Below are 17339 nucleotides of genomic sequence, written 5' to 3' on the forward strand. Positions count from 1 at the left end.
TTAAGAGGCTTTTTAAATCTAAGCAATAAAATTAAATATAATTAAAAGCCTAGTAAAAATTATATAAGTTTAAAGGTATTTTAAATCCTTTAATTAGGTTAAATCTTAAAAGCGCCCTAGCTTATATATTTAAGCTAGCATTAGGTATACTATTATTAGGCCTCCCTATATACTATATACTATATAGTTTTAACTTCTTAAACTCTTTTATTAACTAATTAATCTATAATTATTCTATTAACTTTACTTTAATACTCTATTATTTAGTCCTATTCTTATTCTTATTTAAATAGATTTTATTAAGTTTAATAAAAAGTTATATTTTATCTTCTTTAATTATCTTCTTTTTTATTAAAGCTATTATATCTTAATCTTTTTCTAATTTACTGCTGTTAAGATAGTAAAGAGTTTTAATTATTCTTACCCTATCTACTACTTTCTTATAGAAATTAATATATTTAATAATAAATAAAATATAATAGTCTATATTTAACTCTTAAACTATTTATTATTTAAGCTCCTTTAAAAATCCTTAAAGATACTAAACTCCCTATAAATATTAGCTTAATTTATTTAAAATTACTAGCACTTCTAATATAGCTTAATATTTTTAATTATACTCCCTTAGGTCCTTAAAGCTATTATATTTTATATTTTTAAACCTTTTTAGCTATTAAATATTATATTTCCTTTAATACTTATTATAATAAGCATATTTTTATTTAATTGCTTTTACTAGTTTTAAGTAATTCTTCTCTTTATATTTAGATTAAATATTTATCTATAATAATACTAATAGGCTATAATAATCTATAAATTATTTAATTTTTTTTTCTTTTAAGAGTTAATTCGCCTTATATAACCTTTTAAAAAGCCTTAAATAATAAGTAATATTATCCCCTTTAAAATATAATATCCTAAGATTTCTAGATATTAGTATTTATAAAGCTAATATAATTTAGATTAGCTATATTATTAATAGTCCTATATTTTTAAATACTTAAGCTGTCTATATCTCTAGACCTAATAATATTAAAAAGCTAAAAGTCCTTTTATTTTAATTAGTATTAAAAAGATTAATACTTTTTTCTATATTTTTTTAAAAGAATAGTAATAAAAATAATAATAAGAAATTCTTCTATTTTTTAATAAATAGTTCTTATTTAATAATTTCTTATTCCTTTTAAATTTCTGTTTCTCTTTTATATTTATTAAGCTCTTCCTTATATTTAGTAATTCTTCCTTTCTCTTATTATTAATATATATTTTTATTCTATATTATATTTGCTGTCTCTATTAATTTAAGAGATATATTTATTTCTTTCTATTTATAGTAGTAATCTTCCTTAATTATTTTATTTATCTTTTTATTATTTTTTACCCCTTTCTTTAGCTTTAGCTTTAATCTTAGCTTCTAATTCTCCTTTCTCCCTTATTTCTATTTAATATTTTAATACCTCCTATATTTAGCTCTATTTTATTATAGAAAAATATATTAAGACTTAATATAGAGTCTTTAAGTAAGTAGGTATTAAAAAGAAAGAGAAGGGTATTTAACTTTAGAGCTTAAAATAAAGCTAAAAAAAAAAGCTTTAGCTATAGACTAATATAATAAACTAATAATAATCTAATGCTAAACTAATACTAAACAATAATAAAAAAAAAGCTAATTATTTTATTCTAAATAACTAAAAAATATTATCTCCTTTCTCCTGCTTTATTTATAGATTTTTTAAAGACTTTAAGTAAAAGCATATAACCTCTTAACTAATTATATTCTTTATACTAATTCTCCCTACTACAATAGCTAGTAGCCTCTGCCTGCCTTTACTTTAGTCTCCCTATTAAAGATTTTAACTAGCTACTAATATCTTATCTTATTATTAATTTAGCTATTAAAAGAGGAGGTAAAAAAGTATTTATAAATTTTAGGGTTAAATATTTAAAGCTATATATTTTATAATTCTTTTAATATAGCCTTATAGATTAAAGCTAATAATAGCAATATTCTATCTATATAAATAATAATAAGCATTATAATCTATTCCCTATTCCTATCTTAAATTAATTATTTAATATATCCCTGCTTATAATAATAGTAAAAAAAGATTTTTTTAATTTTTTTTAAGACTCTAATTATAAAACCCTTCTTATTTATATTATAGATATTATATAGCTTAATATTAAATTTCTATAGCTTTTAATCTATAAACTTAAAATATAGGGAATATTTAAATACAGAATTAGCTTATTTGCGTAAGATATTTATAATAATACCCCAGGCTAATAGAAGGTCTTTCTTATATCTCTTTATAAAATATAGTGGCTACTACTGCCCGGGCTCCTTTTTAGAGATTTCTTTTATAAAATTTTATAATATTTTATATAAGGGAGGTAGGCTATATTCTGTAAGGCCATTAATCTATTTAATAAGTATTTTCTCTTACTAAATATTTAGGAATTATTAATTTTTATATTAGACTATTAACAGGCCCTAGACGCCCTTATATTATTATAATAGAGTTATTTAGTTTATACTATATTTTTTTACAGTTTTTATGTAATTAGGCTTTTTACTAGGCTTTAAAAACTTTAAATCTTTAAGAGCTAATAAAATAAGATCCATATTGGTAGTTTAGTGGGTGGTTAAATTAATTGGGGAATTTTTAAAAAAACAGTCGGCAGGTAGAAACAGTCATCAGATGACTAAACACAGTAATTTTAGACATCTTATCATCGAATAAGGCTGGCCAAGCTTTCATATAATAGGCCAAGTTATTCTTTCAGCTAGCCCCTAAACAGTCTGGCTGCCCGATGATTGAAAAAGAAAAGCAATACTTAAAATCATCGAGGATGCCATTCCGCTGACGCCTCGTATGTTTTCTCTGCTCCGCTCTACGGGGCACAGAAAGCAGAGACAGCCGGGGGATCCCCCATACACGCGATGGCAGGGTGGATGCTACACGCACTCTCATGGTTGTTGGGACTATTCCAACTAATCAGTGCAGCTGTCCTGCCGCGAGATGTGACCATTACTGTTCCTGATGGAATCACATACTCCGCTGCCAAACACCTGCTCTGCGTGCCAACAACCTGGAGCGATGTTGCTTCATTCTTCCTTGGGAATTACCTATCTCACGCAGCCACTGTGGTATCTTTTCCAGGCGAGTCGAAATACGTCCTCATCATGAATATGGCGCTCGCTATTGTCTTTCCGGCAATGGGTGCAGCGCGCGGTCTGGTGGCCATCGTGAGACATGCCGCAACAATTTCAGACCCGGTTCAGCAAGCGCTTCGCTCACGCGCCCTGTGCATGGTAGTTCGCTCGCAGGATTGGAAGCCGCAGCGTGATGAAATGATGCATTCCCTGGCGTATGTCCCGAAGGAGCTACGGGAGGATGAGGACGGTTGCAATGGATATACCCTACTCGGTAAGTTATTGCTGGAGAACTTCCAGACAGTATAAGTAGCAAAGCTACAGAGACATAGCGCTGACACTGATACTAGCTAAGCATGCTCAGTCTGTCACAGAACATGAAAAGAAACTGTGAGTGTCGGACCTTGTCCTTTTTCGAGAAATGTGCTTATAATGTGTCTCGTAGCAAGCAACATCAAATTCAGGTGGACATGAAAGTAGAGACGCCACCATGGGTAGCATCAGCTGTCGACGATGTCCATCTAGAGGTGGTGCCACGACATTTTCAGATCTTTGGCACGTATCACTTGCCGCCGGGATATGAGCTAGCATACGTGCCCCCCACGGCCCTTGTTCGGACGTTGTCAGACATCAAATACTCCCTCTTCTCATCCTACAGCATGGGGTCGGCTGTGATCGCCATCATCCAGATCATATATGCGTCGGTGACCTTGTACAGATCTCGGGGGAACCAGGTCACTCAGTATGGGTACGCGTCGTTTGCTTTCACCGTCGTTCCATACCTGATCATGTCGTTTATCAACATGCTCGGAAACCTGGTTACTCCGGCCTATGCTAGTATGTACATGGTGCACTCTGAGATGATGGATGAGGCATTGAATCGTGGTGGTCAGTTTCAGGGAATGGTGGGTAGATTGGAGTCTGCTCCCCCGAGTTCTTCAGAGTTCGCTGTATTTTCCGGTTCATTCGAGCAAGACAGTAAGAGTGATGATGATGGATGGATTTTCAAACCAGAAGATGCAGAGGACCAGCTTGCCGGCGATAGTGAGACGTCCGTGATTGTTGAGCCGAAGGAAGCAACGCCAAAGAAAGAAGCACCAGAGCAGAATGATGAGTCTCCGGAAGGTACCACGACGAACCGCAAGTCTCGCACGGCAACATGGTTTGGTTCAATATTCCATTCAAATCAGAAGCAGTCATCCTCGGAGACAGACGATAATGAGAAAAATCCCGCCACACGCGGCCTAATCATATGTCCAAGCTGCTACAAGTTCAAAGAGACAGCGAAGCGGTCTATTTTGACTGCAAACCATCCCGACCAGTACCCATTACCAGGCTATATCCTTTATCGACTCACACTCCTTGTCATTTCTGCACTTCCCCTAGCCGTCATCGGCGGCATGTCTCATTTCAAAGCAGGTCCTTCCAGCACCGTCGCGCAACGAGCTTGGACCATGTCCTGGCTAGCGGTAGGATCCGTGGTAGGAGGTTTGAATGCTTCTCATACTCTTGCGAAGAAGATGCAATTCGTCAAGGATGCACGTGTCCATGGTCACTTTTGGTCCAAATTGGCTGAAACTATCGGTTTCATACTTATTCTACTCGCGCTTGGGGCGCCGGCAATTGGCGGCTTTGTGGTCGTGGCACAAATGCTGCGCGACTATGGGTCTTGTCAACTGTTAGGATAGAATCAGCGATGTAGTTGTTGAGATTATAGGGAACTAATTACACAATACTTATACAATGTCCACCCACACCGAAAATGCCGTACGTTACATCCCCAGTCCCAGGGAAATCGTTTCCCACAAATCATGGGCGCTCGGTTTCTAAACCAAGACTAGGCATTTTAAGAGAGCTGCGGTCTGGTTCTCCTGGTTACCACGTCCGTGCCGGATGCTGTTCTAAACACAGAAGTCGACGAAGGCATCGGGTGCAAAGAGACCGGCTCTTGCACGTTGACGCACCGTTTCTTCGAACGCCGCTTGATCCAAGGCGTGAGGTTATAGACAGCACCGCAAATAAATACACCGCACCACAGCGTCAGCTCAGTGGCATATATAACCATGCCGAGGATATCCATACTCGGCTCAAACACTTAATGGACATATTGTTAGTGAGCAGATTTTTTTTCTTCCATTATCAGGATGAATGCACCTACAGACAGACACGAGAGAAAACAAGTCTCCGGCAGCGTCAATTCCAACGAATATGAAGCTTATTCCTCTCACGGTTCGATGAACATAGATATCCCAGTAATGGGTCAGCACCCCTGCTGCCAGGAAAGCAGCGCTGAGAACCGCCATCAAGACAATAGGCCATCTGAGATCATTGTTTCTAGCAGCCAATAGTGCAAAGATCAGAGCTACTTCGATTCCTCCTAGAACCATAAGAAGGGGTATAACAGCAGAGATGCATCGAAGCACCGAATATTTCTAACTCGATCTGTAAGCACATCGGAAACAAGGAATCGGTGAAATTGATCCGACCTTTCCATAATAAAGGCACTGTGCCCATGTGATCAGACTAAGCGTCGTGAGGATTTGAGGCTGAATCTTTAGAGCCACATTGAAGTCCTCTACGATATTATAGACGCCGAGTGGCACACCGGCTGCGGCCCATAACAACATCATCGCCGGCTGCAAGCCTTCAGTATTATGGCGGCGATAGTTGATGAAAATTTGAGGCAACAGCTATGCCATTGTCAGCTATAAGGAACCAATATGGACAAGGAACAGTATTTATGGCGTACCTGGATCGACCAACAGACCTGCGTGGTTAAGAGTCAATGAAGAGATTAGGTACGCAAGTCAGTCATACCAATTCCGCAGAGAGATACTAACCGCGCCTATTGTTCCAAGAACGTCTGCTGCAATTGGAACGTCCATCTTTCCAGAGGCATAAGATATCCCTCTCCGGACAATTTCTACGATGAAGCTGAAATAATAATAGCAATGACAATAACAAGATGCGACGATTTAAGAGTTGAAGTGGAAAGAGATGAAGTGGCGAAGTTTCCTGAAATTCTGATTGGGTGTTCTTATCACAAGGATGCTTATCTGTGATCGCATTAATTTCTTGGTCACTAGCCTTTATTTTAGTAATTGTCTATATTTTCGACCCAAATGTATAGACATAAGGCTCAAGTTAAGCTCGGATGTAGTCATTATTATTGTTCGTGTCTGCGCAATGGAACTGATTTCTGCGGCGCAGGAAACTGTCATATTGAGAATTGTGCCACTGAGAACAGAGGCCCGTTAACGGACGGTGAATAGGGACTCAGATACCTATATGATTTAGATTCGAATAGCTCTTCATATGGATACAGCTAATAGGAAGAAAATACTTTGTTCCAATGATATCTTATTCCTGCATCGAGCGCATGCATTAAGACCGCTTGTCTCTGTAACTCTATCCACTGCAGCTCGATAGCCCTGGATCCACAGGGTCGCCGATAGAAATTCCAAAATAGATGAGATGGGCCAGATTGATACCCTTCCCACCATTGCCAAGGCCGAAGCCCGGCTCAGAAAGGTTGCAATCCTGTGAAGAGTGTTATTAGTATATCATAATAAATTAAACATGTATACAAATGTACTTCGGGGGAATAACAGCGGGCAAGCTGTACCGGAGGTTCATCTCCTTCGCACCGCACAGTATTTTCCACACTTGGTGGATCGTTTGCCCAATACTCTTCCTCGTGGTGTTGATATCCATCTGAAGTGCTTGGGATTTGAGGCACCCCATCATTCGCATGCGTCACACGAAACAATTTGCCTGGTTGGGAGAGTAAGGAGTCTATATACGCAGCCCATGATGGGTTCCCAGTCCGTGGCTGGCCGTATGTATAGGTGGTTAGTCGGTCATTGTCATCGGGGAATAAAGCATGGAGGGTCTGAGCAGCAAATACGGCGAGAGATGCCCCCATTGAGTGCCCCGTCACGCTAATGGTATATGTTGGATAGTCGGCTAGGGAAGATTTCACATCTTCAGTAACCACAGCAGCTACAGAGTTCCATTGTCGAAAGTAACCTCCATGAACCTATATCATAAGTAATAAGTATCTTGGGCACAGGGTTTATAAACTTGAACAGAAAATCAACATGTGCATATGTAAACACATCATATACATACCGTACAATTTTCACATCCGGAAAATGGAACCAAGGTTTGATTGAAATCCGAGACGAAATCTTGCACGCTCGAGGTGCCGCGAAATGCGATAATCAGATCTTGGTGAGCATCATCCCGAAAAAGTGTAGCTTGCGTATCCGTAGTGTTGTTATTGATATATGAGACAACTGTTGCTCCTCCGGGAGGTATACGGCAGTCGGAAGAATATGCAGCTGCCGAGAAACGAGTATACCGGACTAGGCGGTTATAGATGTCCTCAGTGACTAATTGTATTATATAGAATGTCAGTCTATTTGGTCCTGGCAAGCATACTCGGAAACGAGAGAAGCACATAACAAGAACTTACTGGAAGAGGTGCTAGATAACCCCAGCTGAGCCCAAAAGAGCTGATACAGAAGTAATAAAGTAAGAATTGGAGACGATACTGCCGCCATTATCCTGTCGGTCTATTTACTCTTGAACAAGTTTCTACCCCATCTTGAACGGCAATAGCGACAAAGGGGTTAAAAGCCGATTTAAACATCTCTGCGCACGCCTGTATAGGGGGGGGGGGAGACGGCCAATTGTGCCAGCGCGCCCGAAAGACACGCCCTTTGCCATTGCAGATTTGGAGTGCCCTAGATATCCGGTAGATACCCTTGCTATTCACCCGAACACGAGCACCGGTTCGGCACCCAAAGTATAGCGGCCTGTATATCCCTACACAATACCCAAGCTTAGAGGCGCGAGAAGTGCGGGGTATACTACTAGCTCTTAGCATCTTATATGCACCTAAAATCTAATAAACCCTTGGCAAGTATTAGCTCTAAGTAAAATCATAAGCCTCTTAAGCTTAGGTCTTCACTTCTCACGTTGAAGGCGTTGCATCCCAGTGATTATCGAACGACATTACGTTGTTCAATAAGTATGTCTCCAGCCATATTACGGCAACTCATCAGGACTTATTCCCATCCGCGAATCATATTCTCCTCTTCGTTTCGAGGGATTTTGTTGTTGCTAGCTTTGCGAGTCGTATGCTTCGCATTTCCATCCTGATTTCGTACTTCGTCTCGTCGCATTTGACACGCCATACGGCTCAACCGAGGCATTTCGGCACATCCAAGTCGGTACGAAGGATTGAAAGTCAATTTCATACACTACTTAGTTAACTAACAGAGGATATTGATCAGCGGTTACGTTAACTAACTATGGTTAAGTTAGCTCACAAACCCATTAACTGGCCAACAATTGGTTATGTATGTACTTCACTCTCGTAACTCAGGCTTGCTTCTGATATCCCTCTTATTTACAATGATGCTGGATCACGCGTATGGCGCCCCCTGCCAAAAGCGACATCGTGCATTATCCGTGTTGTCGAGGGTTTCCGATATCCCTGAGTCCGAAAAGTCCATCATGGTACCCTTCTCGCCATGCTCGTTGAAGACGGGTCCAATGGAAGATTTTGGGACTCCTGTTTCGACAAAACTAGTGATGTATTGCTGCATAGCAATAGCAACCGTAGTATTCACGTCGGTGGTCGCCCCGGTGAAGAAATTCGACCCGTTGAAAAACGTGTAAGGTACATCCTGCCCATGGAGAGCAGGAGGAATAGTGAACCAATAGGCATACGTCCGGTTGTCGTAGGCACGGTTGAGATAATCTGTGCTGCACTGGAAGGCTAGATCCGAAATAGCCAAAGACAAGCGCTGCACACTTGTTGTATAACCGTACGTGCCATTGTATATGGGAGGGTAAAGCACCTCCGTTATTTCGTTCAGCACGGCAGGCGAAACATCTGGCAATGCTTGTTTCAGGTATGCTTCGAATCCGCTGTCGTTGAGACTAGAGGGAGGAGTAAACTCTAGCCCTTCATCTGCGTTGTGGCCAACCATTACTTTCACATGCTTGGCGAATCGCCCATCTTGCAAAAGCTGGCCTGGAAGAGCCGGGGCAAACGTTCTATCGACGACAGGGCCATAGGTAAAAGTACCGTAGGGAGATTTCACCCCGACTTGGTACAGATTCGCTGCGATCAGCTTCTCTGACGGCAGGTTTCTTGCCTCCTCGAGTGTGCTGACATTAGCAATTCGCAGGAATTGCTGCAAAGTTGCTTCCTGAACACTCTCGTTCGTCATGGGCACGAATCCAGGACTCTGGATAATGGCCTGTTTAAACGCGACTCCTTGGTCACCACCGTAAGCGGTGATCTGATGCAAAACAGACCCTCCGCCTGCCGATTCCCCCATGATAGTGATCTTTTCTGGGTCGCCTCCGAAGAGGTGGATGTATTTATGCACCCACTCTATAGCCAGTCTCTGATCAAGCAATCCAGCGTTCGACGTGCCGTCTTTCCCAATGCTGTAGCCTCCCAGAAAGCCAAAGGCTCCCAGCTGCTCAGTGTTAGCCCGCTATTTGCGTCATACTTTTCGAGGCTCTAACAGCACCACTTACCCGATAGTTCAGAGCCACATATACTATACCATCTTTTCCACCTTCCATACTGCGATGGATTAACCCAGAAGGATCGTATTGGCTCTTGTCTCCGGTAGTGAAGCCACCACCGTACAACCAAACCAGGACAGGTACTCCAGCGAAGCCGCAGCTATTCCGGGATCTGTCAAACACGACTTGGGGAACAACTACATCCAGGAACAGGCAGTCCTCTGTCGTCCGAGGGTCTTGCGCTCCGGTCGGGTAGGATGAAGAGTTGATATTGTACGGACCGCTATATGGTAGCCCGAGCAGCTGAGTCTCAACAAAATTCGGGGCGATCTCCGTAGCCCATAGAGGCATTGCCTGTGGACAGACACGGCCGACGGTGCCGGTTTGTACCTCTGAGCGATTTATCTCAGGAGATACCGGTGCGCGGAATCGCAAGTCGCCTACAGGCGGAGCAGCATATCGGATATTGCTGAAGTTGTATAGCCCCTGTGATATCTTCATGCGGTCAGATCCTTCTTAACTCATCATAGAAATGTTTGGACAAAAAAATGTACATACGTTGATGGGGTTTGCCTGATGCAGCTCGTATCCCAAGTCAACAATGGGCAACGCCACTGCCACGCATAGAGGCGCCAGCGCTAAGCACAGCGCAGTCACACCGAGGAACAGACGCATTGGAGTACAATACTGGCCTCAAAGATAGGCAATCTAAAAAAGAACCAGATCTCCCATGTAGCACATGGGCCGATTTTTATGTGTCTCTTCCCCAGCGCAGCCGGCTGGACACGGCAGTGGCTCGGTGGAGATGATCCCACCGAGGCATTTTTCGAAGCCAGACACTGATCAAGGCAGGTTTCTCTGCATTGGATCCCAGCATATATGGCATGGGTTTGTGCAGCAATCTGATTATTGAGCCAACGTTGGAGTTACAATGGCAAGTTACGTTTTTCGGATCTGTGGGTAGATCCTGTCCCTTTGCGGTGCTTTGGAAGCATCCAGACTCTGGGCGCTGTTTGTTCGCGGCCAACTACTTAATCAATACAATACCGTCACCGGCTTCTCACGGTGTCCATAAAGATATGCTTATCAGAAGCACCAAAAAAAACATGCTGGAGCTGTGAGGATACAGAGGATTTTTTTAATACACCAACTCCAAGGATGGGCGGCAGACAACAATTGGTAGGGCGACAGGCTGAACACGCGACACACGGCGGAGAATTCTCCAGATCAACTCGATCGCAGTATGTAACTAGGTAGGTACTTACCAAACGCTTCCACACTGCATAAGCCCATAGATTACCCACTGTCCATCCACCTCTTGCACTGCAAATCCCAGATGGTCGCTCCGGATGTTCACAACAGAAGTAAAAGGGATTCCGGGTGGCTTTTCTGTAGGAGGAATTCCAGGTACCAACAGTTTGTGCACGATAAAAATCTACATACATAGCTCATTTCGGGTCACTCTTGCCCATCATTATATTTCCAGGATAGATATTGCTATCCTGAATCAGCGCTTAATCTATCTTGTGAATGCCCTTGCATTATATATTCAAAAAGTATCAGAAATCTGTCTATCTCGGCTGACATGTGAGACCTGCAGAGATCTGTGAGGAAATGGTAAATGACAGTATCAAAGTAGCCATGCTACCTGGTTGGTTGGGCCTATGTAGCTTTGCAGTCCTTTGATGAAAGCCCAGGCCTTTCATCTTCTGAAAGAGAAGACTTCATTCTCTGAATCTGGCCGTTACATGTGGGACTAGGCAGTCTATATATTCACACGAACTCAGCAACAAAGTAATAAAATCACGCACACTGTATGTCTCTTCCTAGGCATAAAGCTAAACAACATCGGTTGTTTGTTATTGTTATTATTTCTGTTATAACCTTTCAGTGGGACCACAAGATCAAATAAGTTGAGTATGGACAGGCATTTTCCCTTGCTGGAAAGAAGCATACTGAACAGCAGAAACATTCACTTCTCTTTATTGCCAGTTTGTGATCGATAGGAAGCCAGTTTTACACGGTCCACTTAGCTGGAGATGACACCACAACTCTCTATATCGGTCAGACGTAGATCTCATAGAATCAAAGATCCACTGCAAGGCTTCCAACTTGACAAAGAATATCCGCCTGAGACACTCTTATCTTCCCTGATGCATCCGTAGTCCGGAAGATTTGTCTATATATCTAGTGAGCTTCCATACCATGCTGGATGAATTGGCTTCTCTACAGCCCATCTTCTGATCCTAGTCTCCCCAAAATGGAGAACGAAACATCGCTACTCACCTACTTGACAGACAATCCTCCACCGATCCCCATAATTCCTGATGCAAGCCGCCAGGGCAATATGCCTCCATATGCCCCTGGAGATCTCCCAAATCTCACGGAATGGTTAGATTTCGATCTCGAAACCATTCTCGATCGGTATGATTGGCTCTTGGAGCATACAATGCTGCCCCCGGACCCCCTCCCAGAGTCGCCTCCCCCTGCGATAATGTCTCAGAGCCACTTGCAATATCGCCTTGCTGAGCATGTGGTCCCACGGGTACGAAGAGCTCTGCGAGCGACATTCAGTTACCTCGAATCCCGACATGGGCTCAAAGGTCGAGCAGTGCTTTCTTTCGACGGTGGAGCTTACACAAGCTTTGCTGGAGCTCATGAGCCCGAATTATCATTCTATGCAGTGGAGGGAGACAGGGACAGCAGCCGTCATAGAGTCCCCGGCGCAGTGAGGCCAAGCTGGCAATGGGACAGCAGCTTCGCACTGAGACCTGATGGCCAACATGCGTATCGAGCCGGCCTCGCTACGCTGAACTGGTACATGAGCCATCGCGGCTCTCGATACGGATTCATGCTCACAGACAAAGAGCTCGTGGCTGTTCGAAGAATGGAAAACGGGGATCTACAGCTCTCAGCTTCGATACTATGGCGAACGTGGGGAACTTATCAGAATCCGGAGCTTACTCTGTTTCTGGGACTGTGGTACCTGGGCATGCTTGCTTCCCGCGATGATGAGTGGAACGTGCGTGAACAGATGCCAGTGATCAGTCATGATGATCAAACCCTTTTCCCATAGATCTACCTATCTAGTATGGATTTGGCGCTTCTGGAGCGATGAACTGTTTGGAGGGTGTTTCGGTATCTGGGCGTGTTAATTTCTGCAATGGGTCAGGAGCCATCAAAATGTATTTAGCATGTAAATCAGACGAGTAAGACATACGGCCATACAGTGCAAGCATATCGGCAACTGTCAGTTGGATAATTATGTCTAAGAGAACAGAAATAGGTTTGGTGTAGAGCACGGTTAACTTACTGTAACTATGTAACTGGTTGCGGGCGGGGATTAAAAGGAACACGCGCACGGCCGCAACTTCGACCGTCGCATCGTCGCCTTCTCCACAGCTTCACAGTTGCCTTCTCTATACACAACAGCTCTTCAAGTTCTCAATTGGCTATTGAGCTTCCACCTCGGCCTCTTCTTTATCTTACCCAGGGCTCTATTAAAGCCGACTTTACCGGTACAGAGCTGCTGAAAACACCTAGCCAGGAACTGCCAGCTTTCCCTGCGCACAACATCCAGCACGAGCACGCGATGGATGCGCGCGTCCTTTCGAGCCTCGATAATCTCGAGGCTAGACTCAATAGTGTCCTTACTTCGTTGACGACGTCGCCTACTGCTGCCGGAGCACCAGCCGCAACACTCGCTCTAATCGACGCAGATGACGCGCTGTCTTCGGCGCTTGAGACTCTCCGCACACACCAAGCTAATTACGCCAAGATCCTAAAGCTTCGAGCTGAGGCGGAACAACTGGAAGAAAGGGTTAAGGGGATTGTGCGAGATATTGAAGGCGTGGGAAAGGAAATTTCTACTGTATGCGGTGACGAAGTCGAGGACGAGAGCGAGACCGACGACGACAGCGACGATGACAGCGACTACGCGTCAGACGAAGCTGACAAGAAAGTCACATCGACCAGTCGAGGGAAAGAGGTCGACTACAAGTTACTGCTTGACTTTGCCCGTCGAATCAGCAGATATAATCAGCAAGCAGCGGCAGACGCGGCGGCTGGAGCTCTAGTCAAGAAGAGGCTACAGGAAGAGAAGCAAGCGGATCGAGACGTGGAGATGACCGGTGTCAATGGAGACCATGCTGAAGGAGATAACGCACGGTCCGTCGGTGCAGTCACGAAGGACGCAACTGCCTGGCTAGACGAGTCCGCAAATATGGCGCGAGCGATGTACATGATGCCTTTCCCTGCAGAAGATCGGATTCGACTGGGTCTCATGGCACAAGTCCAGCTTGCTGCGACGGATCGAGGGATAGATCCCGACCAGGAGGTGGAGAGATTGGTGCGGGAAGCTGAAGGAGTCGGCATTGCCGAACCAGTGCAGATGCAGGGTCAGAGCGAAGAAAGGAATCACGCAGCTGAGGCATCAAGGGCTGCAGAGCATGTGGGTTCGACTGCCGTGAGTAGTGCTGCACCAGCGGCTGCTCCTCCAAAGCCTAAGGCTACGCTCGATCTCGATCTATACGACCCAGAAGACGACGATATTTGAAAAAAAGTGTCTAAGGAAGCTCTCGGTCAGGTAAAAATCTAGACCTGCACCTCTTTGCTTCTGTAAACTTTGATACTGCCTCGGTAGACGCAGGAATCATGGACGCAGTCGCATAAAATCCGGAATGATATTTGTCCAAAGACCTATGTTGACTAGCACTGCCGCGGGCCATTGTTACAATCATGCATTGTGCTACTAGACCAGCCCGTACGGGGCAGAGATATAACCAGGATATGTTAACACAAGTATTGCCTTTCAGAGAGCGTATCATTTAAGCTTCCAGATTGAGATATCAAAGACTAGTCCAGCATTACATGGTATGCACATCCGATTTCGCCGTCCACTTCCTGCACCGCTTCCCGAAGAAATAAAACACAGCACCAAACGAACACCAGAGTACCATAAGGCACATATTGAGCATAATAGGAGGGACATATCCAGCCTCCTCAGTCCAGGGAGTGATGAACTTGCTAAACCCATAACCCCACAGATTCTTGTTGACCGTGACTGTCACGAAGATCGAGCCGGCCACTGGTTTGTAGCTGTCGACGGCATACGTACTGGCGATCGCAGGAAGCGCCACAACTTGAATCCCGGCACATGTATAACCGACAATTACAATTACCTGCATTATCTTCTTGTTAGAATATGACAATCAGATGCTATCAGTGTATAGGACTTACCCTCCAGTCCCATTTGTATTCAGAACCAAATGCAACAATGAAATTTCCAAGAATGGAAATGATCAGATAAGGAATCATGGCAGGCAATCTCATCTCGGGCTCTCTAATACCGCGGTTTCTCTTCGTGGCGCGCATGGAGATCCAGTCTGATAGCGGACCGTTGGTAACCATGCCGATCAGAGCACCTATCCAGACGGCAAAGTTGAAGAATCCGATCGTTTGACTGGAGAAGTTATATGGAGGACCAGCGAAGGCCTGGCTCTGCGTAAGATTGATAGTCAAGTAACAACTAGCTCCCCAAGACACGATGAACGCTGCGAATTCAACGATAGGGTATAGGTGGAGCTTCCACGGGATCCAGAAATTCAACAGCAATGTCTTGATCCAGTTCCCATCGAATTGGTATATGTGAAACTGCCGTTTGGAAGGAGAACCCCGTCCCAGATATGGGTCTCTTTCCACTGTCTCTTCATGCGTGAGATTTTCCTGTGTCACCTGCGTCGGTTTCTCCAGATCGGATTCGTTGGCGTTTGACTCGTTAACAACACCGACGGATGCTTCTTGGCTGTGTTTTAGTTCATTTGGATGAGCCCGATGCCACTTCGTCTCTGGGAAGAAAAAGACCAGAAGCACGAAGACAGTTCCTAATAATCCCACATTAAACCAGAAGAAACTCCTCCAGCCAACGTGCTGGGCCATTGCTCCAGCAATGATTGGACCGATCTAGAGAAGAGTACATAATCAGTCATTATAACTCTGTATCAAAGCTTTGGGAAGCCATCTCACCATAAGCGAACCGAAGTATGCAGTGAAATATAGAGTGTTGTAAGCGCCTCGTTCATGCAGGAACATGATATCAGCAACAATTTCCGGTTGGGCACTCTATATATTGATGTCTCAGTCACGTTGCGGTCCACATGAGTTTTCCGCTGGAAGTACCAACCTCTGCCGGGCCTGCACCGAATCCGTTGAGGATGCAAGCTCCCATGTAGCTTCCATATGTTGTTGCTTTCGCTCGCCATATATTACTAACACAGCATATGAGGGTGGAGAAGATAAGGACTGGTCTTCTCCCAAAGGTGGCTTGAACAGGGACCCTTTGGAAACCTTCCGGTTAGACACAGAATGTCACAAGGTAAGAGGAGGAGACTTACCAGAAAAAATTACTGAAGCCCAGGATTAGAATACATACACCTGTGAATTGGACTACATCCGCGAGACTTGCGTTAAACGACTTCATGAGGTCCGGGAACATGGGACCCAGAGCCAGAGGTCCAAGTCCTTGCGAGAATGACACTGCTGTTGCCAGGGACATGGCGCTAAATTTCCAATATTTGTTCCAGTTCTGCAGTCTCCGTTGTCAATTCTGATTTCTCGACAGCATGAATGGAGATCATCATACCAGAGGATCGCGGGGATCATTCGATGGCTGAGGAACTAGAACACGATCTGAGCTCCCAGATGATTTCACGAAGTGATGCGTCCCAACATCTGTCATAATTTCTGTTCCAGGATAGATCTTCGTATCCAATTCCTCCTCCAACCTGTTACAGTGTCAGCTTTAACAACATTCAAACGGGTGAGTGTCGACGTACTGGCGAAGAGTCTATCGAGAGTTAGCATTGCAACTTGTGCAATAAACACAGAGCAGAGGATAACCTACCGCCTCGTCATAGTTCATCTCCATGCTGGGCAAATAGCCAGCCCTCCAGCTCACGAAATCTAACCTATGCAAGAGCGCGCTCTGTTGGAGGACCACTTCTCTGACAGAAAGCACTCCAAGCGATTTACAGGGGGACGTCCGCCCCTTAAGTATATACCGTTGCGGGGAAGCAGGATTCTGGCCATCGCTTTAAACCTCCATCTACTTCGTACTATGTCTGTCTGCCATCCTGGCCGGGGCTTGAACGCATACACCCCACAATATGCTAGCCATGCTTGGTTATCCGGGTCTCTGAGGGGCGTGAAGAATCCCCTTCTCCAGGTTGGATGTGCATCGCAGTCCCAAACACGATCTCCCCCGGACCCGCTGTCCCCGAACCCCAAACTTCGTTAATTCTTCACGCTAGGACTACGCGTGGCGTTCTTGGCCAATTTTCGCACATCTCTCCAGTTCTCGACACGAGGATTAGACGTCAGGATGCTGAAAACCCCCCTTCTGCTCACTAGTTCATACTGGAGACGGCATTTCTCTACGCGGAATTGCCGTTCAGACCAGCAGTCAATCCATTTGCGCAAGATTTAGCGGATCAACAACTTAAGTTTCCTCATGGCTGACTCTATGGACTAGACTTCAATAGCAAGCCTCCAACTTAGAGTCGCTGAAGTCGCTGAATAAGAAGCCAGATGGGTGACGTCTGGAGAACCTCACTTTTCTAACCTGCAGCAAGCC

General features: G+C 44.1%; 6 protein-coding genes across 6 annotated transcripts; 2 read left to right on the plus strand and 4 right to left on the minus strand.

Annotated features, from left to right (window-relative positions):
• Nucleotides 1-2944: 2944 nt before the first annotated feature.
• C8Q69DRAFT_444708 (hypothetical protein) lies at nucleotides 2945-4845 on the plus strand (the record flags this gene model as incomplete). The annotated part of the gene is made up of 3 exons (XM_028629018.1): nucleotides 2945-3431; nucleotides 3508-3547; nucleotides 3603-4845. 3 exons carry the CDS (start codon nucleotides 2945-2947, stop codon nucleotides 4843-4845), a joined length of 1770 nt encoding a protein of 589 aa, XP_028485467.1.
• Nucleotides 4846-4998: 153 nt separating this feature from the next.
• Nucleotides 4999-6441, minus strand: C8Q69DRAFT_467631 (PQ loop repeat-domain-containing protein). The gene is made up of 6 exons (XM_028630640.1): nucleotides 5998-6441; nucleotides 5907-5924; nucleotides 5644-5847; nucleotides 5316-5589; nucleotides 5240-5251; nucleotides 4999-5184 (listed from the first exon to the last, which is right to left on the minus strand). Exons 1-6 carry the CDS (start codon nucleotides 6040-6042, stop codon nucleotides 5033-5035), a joined length of 705 nt encoding a protein of 234 aa, XP_028485468.1. The 5' UTR covers nucleotides 6043-6441; the 3' UTR covers nucleotides 4999-5032.
• On the minus strand, nucleotides 6275-7887 carry C8Q69DRAFT_268173 (hypothetical protein). The gene is made up of 5 exons (XM_028626766.1): nucleotides 7635-7887; nucleotides 7289-7551; nucleotides 6783-7196; nucleotides 6501-6697; nucleotides 6275-6441 (listed from the first exon to the last, which is right to left on the minus strand). Exons 1-4 carry the CDS (start codon nucleotides 7720-7722, stop codon nucleotides 6566-6568), a joined length of 897 nt encoding a protein of 298 aa, XP_028485469.1. The 5' UTR covers nucleotides 7723-7887; the 3' UTR covers nucleotides 6275-6441; nucleotides 6501-6565.
• Nucleotides 7888-8481: 594 nt separating this feature from the next.
• On the minus strand, nucleotides 8482-10571 carry C8Q69DRAFT_268335 (Alpha/Beta hydrolase protein). Its single transcript, XM_028626768.1, has 3 exons — nucleotides 10268-10571; nucleotides 9719-10204; nucleotides 8482-9657 (listed from the first exon to the last, which is right to left on the minus strand). The coding sequence occupies exons 1-3, from the start codon at nucleotides 10382-10384 to the stop codon at nucleotides 8590-8592; spliced, it is 1671 nt and encodes a 556-aa protein (XP_028485470.1). The 5' UTR covers nucleotides 10385-10571; the 3' UTR covers nucleotides 8482-8589.
• Nucleotides 10572-13109: 2538 nt separating this feature from the next.
• C8Q69DRAFT_268456 (vitamin-D-receptor interacting mediator subunit 4-domain-containing protein) lies at nucleotides 13110-14419 on the plus strand. Its single transcript, XM_028626769.1, has one exon. The coding sequence runs from the start codon at nucleotides 13302-13304 to the stop codon at nucleotides 14262-14264; it is 963 nt and encodes a 320-aa protein (XP_028485471.1). The 5' UTR covers nucleotides 13110-13301; the 3' UTR covers nucleotides 14265-14419.
• C8Q69DRAFT_268267 (putative MFS transporter) lies at nucleotides 14420-16943 on the minus strand. The gene is made up of 8 exons (XM_028626767.1): nucleotides 16611-16943; nucleotides 16543-16553; nucleotides 16350-16491; nucleotides 16102-16292; nucleotides 15891-16044; nucleotides 15734-15829; nucleotides 14948-15670; nucleotides 14420-14889 (listed from the first exon to the last, which is right to left on the minus strand). The coding sequence occupies exons 1-8, from the start codon at nucleotides 16632-16634 to the stop codon at nucleotides 14575-14577; spliced, it is 1656 nt and encodes a 551-aa protein (XP_028485472.1). The 5' UTR covers nucleotides 16635-16943; the 3' UTR covers nucleotides 14420-14574.
• Nucleotides 16944-17339: the final 396 nt, after the last annotated feature.

Source organism: Paecilomyces variotii (assembly GCF_004022145.1).
Source record: "Paecilomyces variotii strain CBS 101075 chromosome Unknown C8Q69scaffold_5, whole genome shotgun sequence".
NCBI classification, from domain to species: domain Eukaryota; kingdom Fungi; phylum Ascomycota; class Eurotiomycetes; order Eurotiales; family Thermoascaceae; genus Paecilomyces; species Paecilomyces variotii.